This window comes from Dasypus novemcinctus, chromosome 21 (genome assembly GCF_030445035.2).
Source record: "Dasypus novemcinctus isolate mDasNov1 chromosome 21, mDasNov1.1.hap2, whole genome shotgun sequence".
In the NCBI taxonomy this organism is placed as follows: domain Eukaryota; kingdom Metazoa; phylum Chordata; class Mammalia; order Cingulata; family Dasypodidae; genus Dasypus; species Dasypus novemcinctus.
Genome location: NC_080693.1, coordinates 59,393,199 through 59,408,129, shown reverse-complemented (window position 1 = coordinate 59,408,129; position 14,931 = coordinate 59,393,199). Strand labels below are relative to the sequence as shown.

General features: G+C 44.7%; 1 protein-coding gene across 4 annotated transcripts; it reads right to left on the bottom strand.

The window, feature by feature from the left end:
- Positions 1–1,413: 1,413 nt before the first annotated feature.
- Positions 1,414–13,412, bottom strand: MSL1 (MSL complex subunit 1). 4 transcript variants are annotated; one of them, XM_023586077.3, is made up of 9 exons: positions 12,485–13,412; positions 9,779–10,002; positions 8,326–8,708; positions 6,362–6,409; positions 5,858–5,922; positions 5,135–5,202; positions 4,610–4,734; positions 4,368–4,440; positions 1,414–3,962 (listed from the first exon to the last, which is right to left on the bottom strand). In XM_023586077.3, exons 1-9 carry the CDS (start codon positions 13,262–13,264, stop codon positions 3,950–3,952), a joined length of 1,779 nt encoding a protein of 592 aa, XP_023441845.2. In that variant the 5' UTR covers positions 13,265–13,412; the 3' UTR covers positions 1,414–3,949. The 4 variants fall into 4 exon arrangements, with proteins under 4 accessions (XP_023441845.2, XP_004450184.3, XP_058140162.1 ...); XM_004450127.5 differs by having other exon boundaries at positions 1,414–3,927; XM_058284179.2 differs by lacking the exon at positions 6,362–6,409.
- Positions 13,413–14,931: the final 1,519 nt, after the last annotated feature.

The following is a 14,931-nucleotide window of genomic DNA, read 5'->3' as shown; positions in this document are numbered from 1 at the left end:
AAGGGCTCAGAGGGAAACCATTTGTCTGCAGGAGGACATAGTGCTGCAGCGCTTTCCCTATGTTCTCATTGCCCCTTCCTGTGTTTTCCCACTCGAGCCATCACCACTCCCAAGATGTAGGCTGGTATGATGCTAGTCTTAGAGGCAAGATTCTAGAACTGATTCAAAAGGAAGGATGAACGGGTCCTACAGGAGTGTATATTAATAAAATATATCAGAGAAAGATTCCTCTGTCTTAACACACGTTTCTGTCCTAATATGTTTACATATAGAGTTGAAGATCCTGATGCTCATCAAATGTACACACAATCTAAAACTGGGAGACATTATGAATGCCTCCGGAAAGAGAACCAATATCCAAATATCTCAACTGGCTCGACACGTAGCCAAATGTGACAACTTATAATGTAAATCCAGCTCCAAATACCAAGTGCTTGAGTTCAAAATGGAGGACGTATGACTTATTAACTGTTAAAAAGAGGGGTAAAAGACCTTATTGCAGGATCTTATTGACCAAAAGCTAAATTTTTGTAAATGAAGCTGCCAAGTTTAGTGACTAAATAAGGACAGTGATAGTCTGCCACTTTGCCCTTGAGTTGGTCTGGGTCCAATTTTTTTTTTTTTTTTCAGAAGATAACTAGGAATTGAACCCAGGACCTCATACCATAGGATGGGAAGCAGGGGCTCATACACTGAGCTACGTCCGCTCCCCTGGGTCCAATTTTTAAATGGACATGGGCAAATTGTTTATACTCATCCAGAGGGAACTGAAAAATTCAAAATTCTTTCTATTCTTGAACAATGGTAAGATCTCTGAATGTTTAGCATGAAGAGAGAATTTAGGATAGCCACAGCAATCTTTACTAGAGGGACAATGAGGAAAAGGAGGGATTTATCTTTTTTTCATCACCCTGGAAAGCAAAGCAAGAGCAAATGGGTTCGAATTACAAGAAGTTAGTCTATTGAGGAAGAATTTTCTAAACATTTAGAAATAAAGGCATAAGAAGAAACGAGATGCTGAAGCAGAAGCTAGACTTCATTTGTCTAGAAATGTTGTCAAGTGGAAATCATGTATCAGGGGTCAGAGTAGATGACCTCTAAGGTATTTCCAACTATGAAATTCTATTAACTTAGTTACAAGTTAAGTTAGATATTAACTTAGGGATCAAGTATCCTACAATCTCTTGCTTTTAAGTTGCCAATTATATGAAAGGAGGAACACAGGACAAAGAAGGGTAAAATATACATCGTGTTCATACACAAATGGGAGAACCTTATATGAAAGGGAAAATCATGTGTTTTTCTATTTTATTATGAAAAATGGATTTCTTTTTCCAATCTTTTTAAATACACAAGCAGATCTGTTTAATGCTTCCTGACAAATCTAATAAATTGAAGCAGAAGTACAAAAACTTAACAGCCACAATAGTTTATTTACAATTGAACTCTTTATAAGATATTTACAAGACAACCAATTTTACACATCAGAAATGGTATCAAAAGTATGAATTACAACACAGACAACAATATGAAATGGGCATAAAACAAAGCTGAGTGGACAGACAAGTAATTTCTCTTTAATTTATTAACACTAGCTTAAACTTGTTAAAGAAAAATAAAGAACTATGTTGTAGGAGAATTGCAGGGCCTTCAGCTGAAGATCGAATTTCACAGTGTTGTATCCCATGTAGGGAAAAATAAGACTAATTTTCCCCCCATATTCTAACACACTGTAATTTCACTCTTGCAACGTTGCCAATTTATTCTCCAACCTTCTTTTCAACAAACCCCATCATATATCCAAATCAAAGGAGAACTGATCTAGAAGAGTGGACAATAAAATAAGAGGAGATGGAAAATTAAAGAAATAGAAATCACTAAGTCTGGCCAAATAGCACCGCATGAATTCTTTTCAGTCTAGCTTAAATTCAGAATCTGGAGAGTCACCTGGGTTGGGCACAAACAAAGGTTAAATCTGCTAACCCATATCCAAAATTAGGAATACAACAAAAAAATCAAGAAACTGAGAGGATCAAGGAACAAAGTAAAAAGACCCTGATAAGTCTTGTTTCTTTTTGGGCATTATGAACGAACATAACATAGGTTAAGAGCAGGAAAGCTAAACAACTTGTCATAAAAATGATAGAGAACAAGGGAAATCTGGCCCAGCTTTTCTAGAAATCTCCTTCCTCTCCTTAAGGTATGAGATGAGAGCCCCTAGTGGAATAAGTCCTATTTCTCTCTAAGTTCTTGCTCCAATGAAGTTCACAGCAGGTTCCCTTGTGGAGAGCCCACTCTCCTAAGCAGATGGAGTTACAAATGAAAACCCATAGCCACACACACACACACACACACGCACGCACGCACACACACAAGAGAAATAAGAGCAGCAAGATCATCCAAGAATACTACATGTGCTGCCGGAATAATTCCTTTGAAAGTCAAGCCCAGGGAGCACAGATCAACATCTCACAAAAAGTTTTAACAGTGGAAGGCCCCTGAGGAACTTTTCTTCTCTTCCCACAATGGTATCCCATTCTCTCTCAAGCTCCACTGATGGGCCGGCCACACACCCTACATACCTTGGCTTCTCCTCTAAAAGTGCTAATGATTTGGGGACATAGTCTCTTCAAGAATAAAAGCCCCTACCTTCTAGGAGATTAGACCCCTACTTGTTTTCACGCAATAGTCCTGAAGACTAAAGAAAGGCAATTCCTATATATTTAAGACCAGAGGTCTTGGCTCTATTTTCCTTCCAGATAGTTACGAGGATCTTAAAATGAGACCAAAGTGGCCTGGGAGTGCTGTCCTGAAATTTTTTTAACAAAATGGGGAGGAAAAAAAAAAAAGAGAACCAAGATGGTACAAGTACAATTCTACTTTTACAACAAAGTGAATGGAGAAGCTCATTAGGTAGATGTTTGTTTCAAGATGTAGACATTTGCCATCCATATAAAGCACTTATTTCCACACCCCTCACCCTTCCTAAATCTCTACCCTCCCACTAACAGCTCAGCTAAAAGAATAAAGCTGAACTAAGGAATACTTGAGAAGTGATGTGATACAAGGACATCTATATAGGTTCTGGTATATCATCTCCAAATGCCAACTGCTTTTGTTTAAAGCCATAATTTGACAATCCACATCCTCTTTTCCAAAGGTCTTATTTTGAGGGAGAGGGGGAGATATTCAGTTGCCCCATTAACTAAGAAAAAATCACAGCCAAACATTCCTTCCCACATGGCTATAACACAGAATAGTTTGAAGAGAACTATCTTTTTAGATATTTATCTACCAATTCCCTAGTATCTTTTCTATTCTCTGAGGATGACTTCCTTCATCACTTCACTTGATATTCCTCATCTGGTCTTTAAGATATGGTGAGGTGTTTTGTTTTACGGTAAAAACCATTATACCCAAACTATAAGGACGGGTATACCAGGGTGAGAAGAGTGCTTGCAGGCACAGTTCTAAAAGGCAGGGTTTTAAAGGCTTCATCTTTCACAACTCTAATGAAGAGAGCCCTTTAACATAGGCAAATATTGTAGCAGCAGACCCCTGAAGCTTCCAAATTTGACATCCTATTGAGCTTTAGAACTCATTTTTCAAAAAGAGAAAAAAAACTGCAATCACCCTCCATAATTCACAATTAGCCCAATGAAAGAGTTTTTGTGAAATCAGAGTGATGAAAATAAAACTAAAATCGAGGGAGTATGGAAGGGCATTATCAGTGAATGAAAACATACATGAGGACACAGGTCACATATACAGGTCTCTGCCACTCTCTGGGAATGGCATGCTACAACTATCTGAAGACAGGGTTCTTGCCAGCAGAGCTATTTCCTACACGTCCGGTGAGGTGTTTGCTTCTTCTGGATCTCCAACCTGCATCGGCTACGCTCATCCAGCCAGGGCAGCTCAAAATTTCTGGCAAAAAAGGATGAGGAAATCAACTTGCAAGACTAGAAGGGATTCAATGTGGACATGAGAGTAACTGTAGTAACTCCGAAAAAATCATTCTGCCTGTCTCTACTCCTAGTCTTGATACTTGAGTCCCAAATTTGGAGCAACTTTCCTGCCTCAAAGCCAGAGCAACAATCTACCATTAAAGTGATTGAATAATCTATTTCTAACTCAAAAAGCAATACTCCTAATTCCTGGCTTAGGGATCTTATCACCGCAAAAGCTTCCCAGGATTGCCTCACTTCTGGCAAAGAACCACAGCTGCTACTAAAGAGATCCCTAAAACACTTCCAACTGTTCCAACTTATATCTAAGCTTTCATGAAGTTTTTTTTTTTTTTGCTTTCATGAAATCTTAAAGGGAGATGTAGGCTACCTGAGATAAGAGAGGGACTTTATACTTACTGTGGAGTTAATTTTGGTAATGGTCGTCCAAATGCTACAACAGGCAAGAAGGGGGTAATCATCAAACTTTCAACTATGGAAGAAAGTCAAATGGGACTTCGTTAGTGCCATGCATGGGGAAATTTCTACCAACTATACCTGCTCCAAAACACAACCGATTCATTCAGAGCAAGTTTTACCTTGGAGCCTTGCACCTTTTTTCTACTTTGAAAACCCACTCTTTTAGATAAGACAGAACTCACCATCATCTGGCTCAGGGAAAAATGAGGTAACCTCAGGCTCAGATTCCTGAATTCCTTTCTTTTTATACATTCTGAGCTGCAGTCGCTGTAAAATTCTTTGTTCCCTGATCCTCTGAATATCCCATCTGGGAAAAATAAACCAGACAAACAAAACAAACAAAGCCAACATTACTGAAAACTTGCTCTATACAAGCAACTTGCACAGTCCAGATGCTAGGAAGATCCTTACTGATACCTCTAGATGGGGTAAAGTGAACGGACTGCTAGGTTAGGGAAAAGCTGCTTAGGTCTAGCAGTTCAGATCATATATTGGCGTTCCATGGAGAGTAGAAATGAGGAAGGGCATACATGAAAACAAAAGAGGACAAACACTTTTACCTACAAAAACTACCACTTCAAATTAAGATACGCAACCAATTAGAAAGCCAGTAATCTGAGTGTTAAGAGCTCAAGGACTATTCACAGTGTGGAAGAGGTTAGGTGCTAGAGCTCAGTTGTTCCTATAGTGGACATCCCTGGTCTCACCTTTTCCTTCTCTTCTCATCCAGCTCCAGTTTTGCATGCCGCTTCGAAAACACACTGTCATCCAGGTTCTGTGTAAAGAAAAGCAGCAGATAAGCTACTTTATCACCATGTTACGTGTATCTACTAATTCATTTCCAGCTTCCAGGAATGTAAAATCTTTCACCTTAAAGTCCCACCTGCATTTAAAGCCATAACTTGACCATCCACTTCCTGTGAATTCTATGGACCTCGTGTGAACTTCTTGGTGACAGAATCAACAAAACACATACTTCCTTCCTCCTCCCACCCTTTTAGAATCTCCACATTTTAAAACTATTTCCATTGCTTTCCAAGGTAAGTCACGTCAAACCGAAACAATCTTTGAGACTGCCATGAATCCTCCCCACCTCAATACTCTGTAAGACTGTGAGTTTAAGCTAAACATCAAACTTTTAAGAGGCAAACCACCTTGGAATGTAAAGTTTTATTGCTGAGTGGAACATGCTAACTTTTCTATTTAGCCTGAAATCTACCTGTTTTGAATACTATCTAGCTATATATTTTTGAATAAGTAACTTCTCCACTTTGAATCTCAGTGTTTTCATCTATAAAATGAACTGAGTTAGAAAATCTCTCAAGATCCCCTCTTGGCCTTAAAATTCTATTTAACCCTGGCATATACTTACTATGACATATTCATATTATACCCCCATGTTCTATTCAGTCTCTTAAATTGATACCTACCTCCAAAAGGTCTGAAGGATTTGGGTCCCTTAGAGGCTCTACTGAGTGGTCCCTCCAAGAAGGAACTGGAGAAAAAAAAAAAAAAAAAAGAAAGGGAGGAGGGGTGGAACCACTCTTAAATCCAAGGTCACAAAACCCTCCTACTATTCAGTAAGATAAGACAAAGTTACCAAGTTGTAGGAATCCATTCTATGGCCTCACCTGAAGCCATATTCAGTGTCCTCACTATTGCATTAAAGAACCTAAAATGCCATTGCAGTTTGCCAAACTCAGGATCATAAAAATCCCTAAGCCAATACCTGACAATTCATATAATGGATGCTATTTGCAGTTCCTGAAAAACAACTGAAATTTATTGTCATTTTGAAGTCTATAGTAGTATAATCATACACCATGGAACCTTATTCTCCCACATCCAACTGATGGAGAATGCAGCTCCCAACCATCCACCATCCCACCAACCCCCACCCCAGACCCAGTCAGCACAATTCCTATTCTACTCACCAGCCAAGACTGAAGTTTCTCCTGCAACACTTGATGGCATCAGACACCCTAAATAATGCAGGAAAGAAGAATCATCTCAGTGTAAAAAGAAAAAAAGCCCACACCCAAAATGGAGGAAAGGATCATCACTGAAGTTTTCACTAGGAAGCCATTTTGTTTTTTGAGTTGTTCTTTTGAGAATTTCTCTCTGGGGGAGGGGAAAAGGGAACAACAGACAAAAGAAAAGAAAATAAGCCCACCACTTTTTTTTTTACACTGAGACGACTTCTTTTCTTCATTATTTAGGGTGGTTTCCCTGCAACAGTTGATGGCCAAGGATATCAAACCTTAAACTCAGAACATGGCAGGTGAGTAAAAGTTGACCCTATTTTTCAAATAAAAGATCAGTGTTCTTAAAACTTACATATGTAGTCTTCTTAAACAGCTCCCTCCTCCCTCCAAACAAACTACCTTGCTTGTCCAACCTGAACAACATGCACAAAGACTTTGGCTCCCTTAGAACAAGCCATTGAGACTTTCTCTTGAGATAGGGCTATCAAGAATAAAGATTTACACATTTATTCACAACTCAGGCTCCTCGAAGGGCTGGTATTCCCCCCAGTCAGTCTCCATCTGTACTGCCTTACCCACAATCTCAGAAGTGTTTCAAATTTTCTGCACTAGGACAGGTATGATTTTCAAAAACAGCCAGTCACACAGAACAGCTCCGGACAAGGCATTTCCCAATCCGGGATGGGAAGTTGCTTCACAGTTTCTCTTAAGTTGTTACATAGCATTGCCATGGCAGTAAGAAGATTAACCATTAAGGATGAACCCTGTTCAACTGACTGAACCAACAAAAAAATCTGAACCTACATCAGGATCCTGGTCTATCTCATGTACTCAAATGTGAGGCCTAGTAAATTTTAGATAATTAAGAAGAATAATCATCTAGCCTCCCACTTAATTTTCTCACCAGAACAGCCAAACAAAGCCTGAAGAACACTCATATCTCATTAGGATGAATTCCCATCCCCATCCCAGCTAGGGTAAGATACAGTGGTAAAAACCCAGGGCTGCAGCTCTTTCCAAAAAGGTTTGGCTTCCCCCACCATCACCCAGGAACACCCACAGTGACTGTTAGACTAACGTTACATGATCGAAGGCATATTCCAGTTACTGGTTGATGTAGGAGATAGGGGAACACCTCTGTGTGGAAGCCATAAAGAAAAAAAGGGAATGAAGATCAAGGTCCCATACCCCACACCCTCCCCAAGCAGCTCAGATATCCCAAGATAGTCCTTATTGTTTGAAAAATAGTTTGTAGACCATTTTATTTAAATATATGAACAACCAATGGGCTACTGCAATCCAAACTCTTCACATTTTAGAACCTTTGTGAAGTATATATAGTAAGATAAAATAAGACTGTTGGTCTTTGGCAGATTCCTCCTGCCCCCCAGACCGGGACATAGAGATACAGATAAATGTTTATATAGTTAAAGAGCGGAGGCCCAGGTGAAACTCCCCACCCCAAGCTGGCTCCCCAACCCAAAAATTACCATTGGCCCCTGAGAACACCCAAAGACCACCCCTCCCAGGTTTCACACAATATCAATTGCAGGAACAGTCGTGCATGGCAAAGTATAAGTTCTATGCATTTCACAGCACAGAAAACCCTTCTTTCAGAGGGCATGCAAGTTGCCGGAGATTACACCCCAAGTCTGGTGCTCTTGTGATGAGCAACTTACTGGCAAACACATCTCCCAGTGTTGTAAGCAGGCAAATACATTGAGCACATTTTGATGTAATTCCATCTATTTGCAATGCCTGCACAGTGTCTGTCTCTGGCTGTTAACTTACTCAATCTTGACAGAACTCTGCTTTATTGATTGCACTTTTTAAAAAATGCCAAAGGCATTTTCACACTTGTTAGCTTGACCGCCACCACTAGGGTATAAGAGCAAGTGTTCTCTATGCCTTACTTGCTACAGTCTCCTCCTTCTTTGGAGAGGATTCTCGTAATGGTAACGGTGATGGGGGAGGCTGGTGCCAACGACACAAATACATTTCTGTGGTGGAAAGGTACGGCAAATCTTCTATCTCACTTGAGAAGGTTTTCTCCTTGGGATGGGCGCTGGGTCCCTTCTGGGGTGTAGAGAGTCTTGGAGGGGTATCCACTGAAGACCGGGCCTTTTCTGGAGTTTCTTGGCTCCTCAATTCACGTTTACAAACAGTTTCAGATAAGGAACCACAGGGCTCCTCTTTAATGGGAGAGTGCTTAGGAGTTTTTGTTTTGACTTTCGAAAATTCAGGAGCCAGCTTTTTAACAGGAGTCTTTCTTTCTGTACTTCCAAATGGGGATTTCCTATTGGATAGGGAAAAAAGTTTTAAAATTCATTGTTTCTTGAATAAAAGTTGATTTGATTACATTTTGGAGCAAGAGAACTAGCTTAATTCTCTTGCTCCAAAATGACCAGTACTCAGGTACCTAAATATCTGGTACTCAATGGTGGTCATAAGCAGGAACTGCCCCATGTTTAACAGTATATATAACAGGCCCTCAGTAAATACTTGTTGAACAAAAGAGTTTTTGTGCTTAAGAACCTCTAATAGTGTCCTTATTCTCTATTAGATCTAAAGAGGTTCTTATTTTATTCTAGGTCCTTTAGCTAACATTAGGTGTTACTACTCTGTGACCTATTTCCTTCATTCCTACTTATCAGAGACCAGTCTCTATTCCCCCCTCCCCCATATCATGCTAATTACAATCTCTATTTTTTTCTTGCTGTTTGCTAGCTCTTCTTTCTCACTTCTAAATTACCCTCACCCCAGAATGCTATCTCCTTTCCTCCTTACCAACCTAAACTCTGTACTTCTTTTTGAAGAACCATCACCTCAGTAAAGCTTCCTCTTACCATTCTAACATATAACCTTTAATATCCCTGACTCCTACGAAACTTAATTTGTATCAGTGCTGTATATGCCTGTATATTTGATTGCATTTGAGTTCTGAGTTTTCAAAATTTATGCCCACCCTTATAGCTAGACTAATTTCCTTGAGTCCAAGGCCATTTATTTACCTTTTACTTTTTTATATCTACCAGTGCCTAACACAATGAAGGAATATAACATTTCCTAACTTGGAAGTGAACAGCTATAGCTTTCTTTAAGAAACTCAACTGTCACATTTGTTGCCCATTCTCTTTATGATGTACTCTGAGTTCTGTAATTACTACTGTGACCAAAATGTTCCTAACAGACTTTTATAGCCTGAGCAAAAATGTTTCAAGATAGTTTCTCACATGGAAGACCCCTCATAAGTCAGGATACAGTGCTATAAAACTAATTCATAATTCATAAGTCCCAATCCCCTATTCTCAGTCACTGGTAACAACTGTCCTCATCCTGTCCAGTGTAATGAAGTTATCAGCACACCTTTTGTGTCCCTTTCCACTCCGCCCACACAAGAAGGGTTTGGGAGGCAAAGTCTGGGATGTCTCAGAAAGCTCTGGCTGGCATTCCAGTTTAATTTTCTCAGATAGCTCCGTTTCCTCTCTCTCTTCAGTTTCATAGCCCTGAAACAGCTTGTGCCTTTCTTTCTCGTTATCCTTCTTTACCAGCTGCATTCGCCTTTCCATACGTTCAATCCGAGCAAGGAGCTGGAAGAGAATGGCAAAATGCAGGCTTAATATGAAAAAAAAGTAAATACAGGTACTTAGCCCCTTTTAGGAAATCAGTATAGTCTTCTGCCTCTTTCCATGGAACCTATCAATTAATCTTATTTTTAATAAGCAAACACCACTATGAATAGTTTTCCTTAAGCACAATAAAGCACCCTGCTTAATGTTAGGGGTTAAACTGATGGGAAGGAGCACGGGCAAATCTGTAGTTTGTTTATCTGAAAGAAGATCCACTCTACCTGGAGGGGCCACAGTGTGCCTTGTAATGGTATGGTCTCTGCTACTGTTAACCATGTGGCTCCAAGTCTAGTTTGAGAGTTTTCAGAATTAACCTTATATCCTTTTACGAGGCCATAAGTTTCTCCATATTCTAACTTCTCCACTTCCACTCCAAAACTCTATACACAAGTGCAAAGTCCAAACAGTACATTGAGAAGGAAATTAAAAGCTCACACAGTGCCATTAGGGATTGCAGTGCTATTTGTAAGGGATGTGGGGGTGGGGGAACACTCCTAAAACAATGAATGCTCCATTTGGAAGAATTAGAATAGAAACCAGTACCCACAAATCCCAACCATCATGAAACATGTATACTGCTTTGCAGTTGAGATAACAGAAGTATTATACCTATTTATCCAAATGTTGACTAAAATCAAATTCCTTTAATTCTAATTAAAGGGAGGACTAGATAATCAAACAGAAAATGGAGGCCTATTATCAATGAAAACTTCATGTTAAAATGTTTTGAGAAGAGGTGCCGACTACGCTACTTATATACCCTATGGCAAGAATTGTATCTGGGTTAGACAGTAATATTAAAGCTGCCTTCATTACATCCATTGGGCTGCAGAGATTTCAGTCCAGGCCAAATAACAAATGGAATAAGAGAAACAAGCTTAAGCAACACTAAGACTGCAATATACAACAGAAACAGGGAATGCCAAGTTCAAGATTGATACTCTATCCTTAATTCACCCCACTTCTCCTGCCTAGGAAAGCCTACAAAAGGGGCATTACCTCAAGATCTGAGCAGCAAGGTCCACAATCAGCAGAGAGCCCCCCCCCCTGTCAGCCATAACTCTCATTTCCTCTCCTTATATCTGCTTTGATTCACAGCCTTAACATTACTTAATCACGGTTTGTGGGTGGAATGCCCTTGATCTCTTCTCCTTCACCAGTCCTCTTCTAGTCCCCCACCCCCAAGGCAAGGATATGATGTGCTAGAATTACAGTACCATCACACCCTAGACTGCAGCAGTACAGTAGCTAAGCAGTGCCACCTCCATATTGAGTAACTTCCACAAATCAACACTATGAGATATTTTAATGAGACCTGCCTCAGCTCCCATTCCACCTTGCAGACTGCATTCTCCAATAAAACAGACCCTGCCCAATGCAGTTCATTTGGAAAGCAAACAAAATGAGCCCTCTGCTCCTTTGCTCAGTCCTTGGCGCACAAGACGCCAGAGAACGAGAGGGAGAGAGAAGACACTGAGACTGACTGTTGCAGCCTGAACAAAACAATTGTGGAAACCATGTTTATTTTTAGGCAGCTATAAGGTATGCAGGGTGTTACCAAGCTAGACAGTAATACCAGACCACCCCAGCTTTCCTGATATCTAAAGGAATATGTTTTAACTCAGAGGTACCCTTAACCACTGTTGCAGTAAAAACAAGCCTATATACAGTGGTACGAAGAAATAAATGACTTCCCTACTATTTTAAGACTCTAAAATAGGGATATCTGGGGCTTATTCAATACATTTAATAAGGTTACTTTCCCCTGATTCCTTAGAATCTTCCGGCTTCAAACACCAGTCATGCTCATCCAAGGGACCTGGTCAGCGTGGTCATGTTTTTGTAACTCAGATTCCTATTACAAACTGTTTGAAAGCAAAGGCAGTGGTTCTCTTCACATAATTTAAGAAGACTAAAACAGGATTCCACCTATTAAATCAACTCTACCCCTCTACCCACTAAAAAAGCCTACTACCCTTCCATCTAAAGAAAACTGCAGCAGTGGTTGGAGCAACAGCTGCTGTCTTTCTCCCCTACAATGGGTTTTTAATGCAATACCTCTTTAATTTAACTCCTTCCATAAAGTCACCACATATACACCCACCCTTTAATTTTTAACCCTTTTCAAATCAGGCTTTCCCCCACTCTAAACGTCTTTCCCACAAGTCCGGGGCTGTCAGCTTAAATTAACCCTTTGGCACCTGAAACCTCCCCTCCCCCACTCCCCATACAGAGGTTGCCCTTTAACCCTTCCCTCCAACCTAGCCTGTCTGAGAGCTTGGTTCCCAAGGAGCAAGGGCCCAGCACCTAAGACAGTCCTTTGCAGGCGGTCAACCTCCTTTACCCCTAACTAAGGGGTACCTTAATCTCCTACAGGCCCCCTTCCCCCGAGCATGCGCACAATTCGCACCTCTACCCAAACGCCGATTAACCCCTCCCGTACCGTATCTCTCTCTGACTTCAGCTCCTCGATTTCCTTTTCCTTGGCCTGCAGCTGTTGCTGCTGCTGCTCGATGAGGTCCAATTGCAGCAGAAGGATCTGTTTGAGGCAGGCGGCCTGACTGGAGGCTCCCGAGCCGCCGCCACCCCCGAGAGGGCTCTTCCTCATACTCTTCCATCTGCCCTCGCTGGCCGCCAGGGTCCCGGCAGTGGCGGTGGGCGCGAGGGGTGGCGGCCCGGGCAGAGGTAGTGGTGGGGGTCCCGCCGGGTCCGAGGCGGTGGCAGCTGGGGGAGCCGCCCCACCCTTGTCCCCAGCCCAGGGCGTAGGCTCTTTGGCCGCCGCCACGAGAGAGCCCGTCTGAATGGGCAGCACCGCCTGATACTTGGGCCGGGGGCTGCAGCCGGCTCCGGCTGCTGCTGGCTCCCCCCCAATGCCGGCTTGCTTGGTGGCCGGGGGCGGGCAGGGCAAGGGCACCGAGCCGCCCCAGCTCTCTTCCGGCTGCCCGGGAGCCGCTCCGGCCGGGAGTAACAAGCTCCGGCCCTTGCCGCCGCCGCCACAGCCGGCCGGGGAGGGCGCGGGGCTCCCGCCCTGGGAGACCAGCGGGGGCCCCGGCTCCTTGTGCTTACGGTGCCGGGGGAGGAAGTGGGCTTCGACCGCCCCGGGCTCGTCTTCGGGCCCGCCCAGCGCCGCAGCCCGCTCGGCCCGCTCGTAGTCCAGTCGCTGCTCAGGGTTGCCGCCGGCAGGGGCTGCGGCCGCCTTGAACACTGCGGATCTCATGGTCATAGTGGTCCGGAGCAGCGGCGGGGACGGAGACGGAGGAGGGGGTGGGGAAGGGGCGAGGTGCGGGGGGTCGAGGACTGAGGAGGGGGAGGGGAGTTTGGCGGGCTCGCCTCAGCAGCGCGGCAACAGGCCTCGGCTAGTGCGACTCCTCCGGGGACCCGGCGCCATCCCGCCGGCGTACGGAGAAGTGGAGGCCGCGGCTGAGGCCCGCCGCCGGCCCATGGGGGCCTCGCCGCCGCCGCCGCCGCTGCTGCCGCCGCCGCCGCCTTCGCCTCAGAGGCAGGAGCTCGCACCCAGCCGCCCCCGAGCTCATCCCCGGAGCTCGCTTCGGCCCCCCCTGGCCCGGCCGGGCCCGCCTCGTCTCCCCACCCCGCACCCCCCCTTCCCCGCCCCGGCCCCCCGCCCCGGAGCTCGCCTCAGCCGCCCCGAGCCTCCATTTTCTCCCCCCTCCTCCTCAGGAGGGTGTGGGAGGGAAGAGTCCGCCCTAAGCCCTCCTACTCCGAGAGGGGGGAATCTGCCGCCTCCCCCGGGGGTCTCCGCAGCTCGGGGTCCCCCTCCCCCACAGTCACCCCCGGCGCCTCAGCGTTTCCCTTTAAAAAAACGGAGCCGCTCGTATCCGCCACCGCCGCAGCCGCCGCCGACCGGAAGGCGCATGCGCCGGGAGAGAAGCGGGCGGGAGCGAACCCCGAGCGGAGGGGAGGGAGACGGGCGGTGCTATTGTGAAAGGGGCCGCCGCCGCCTGGAGCGGGGCGGGGAGGGGGCCGAGGGGGCCCCGGGCGCGGGGGCCGGCGAGTGGAGGCCGGGGAGAGGGGGCGAGGACCGAGGAGCTGGCGGAGGAGCGGGACGAAGGTGGGCTGCCGAGGGAGGGTCAGAGGAGGGGGAAAAGGGCTAGTGCAGCGATGGGGAGATGGGGGATGCGGAGGCTCCCCGGGAAAAAGAAGCGAGGGAGAAGCAGTTAAGAGGGAGCAAGTGAGGGAAGAAAGGGACTTCAGGAGGCAGATACTCCCTTCGTGGAAGTGTACTGAGCCCTCTACGTACGCGACCTACGCGGGGTGGCCCCTTCCCCCGGCACCTTGGCAACCGGCCGGACCCACGCGGGAGGGGCGCTGCAGCCCAGCACGCCTCCTGGACCAGAGTCAGGATTCTGGCTCCTGTTTGAGCCTGTGGGTGTTTCTTGGGTGTAGAATTCTTATCCCTCCACCCTCTCCTGTCCCCTGCAATCCCGAACTGGTATGAGAGAGAATGAAGTCCTTTGTCTCTAAGGGAGTTCAGACCAGAAACGAGGGACCTCTGGTTCCCAGAGGGAGGAAAATCCATGATGTCTGCTGCCTGGGGAGTTGTTGCCACAATCTCCCTGGGATGAAGTATTGCCAACTACCAACAGTTCTTTCCCAACGGCCACCTCCGCAGCCTTCTTAAGCCACTCCTAGCTTCTTCTGGAAGCTCAGAAAGGGTTGAGGCAAAGGAGATCTCTGAAGGGATTTATACTTTAACCGGGTGTAGGAATGCTTTAGGGTATTCCGTTGAGACTTCTTCCTGTTCCTTCATGTTCATTTATGTGTGTGTGTGTTTTAATTTCCAAAGCAAGTCATCTTGCTCGCGGAATTCTTTGTGGAAAAACTTTTCAATAGTTTTATTTGATCATTTTTCTTTTTGCCTGAGGTGTATAT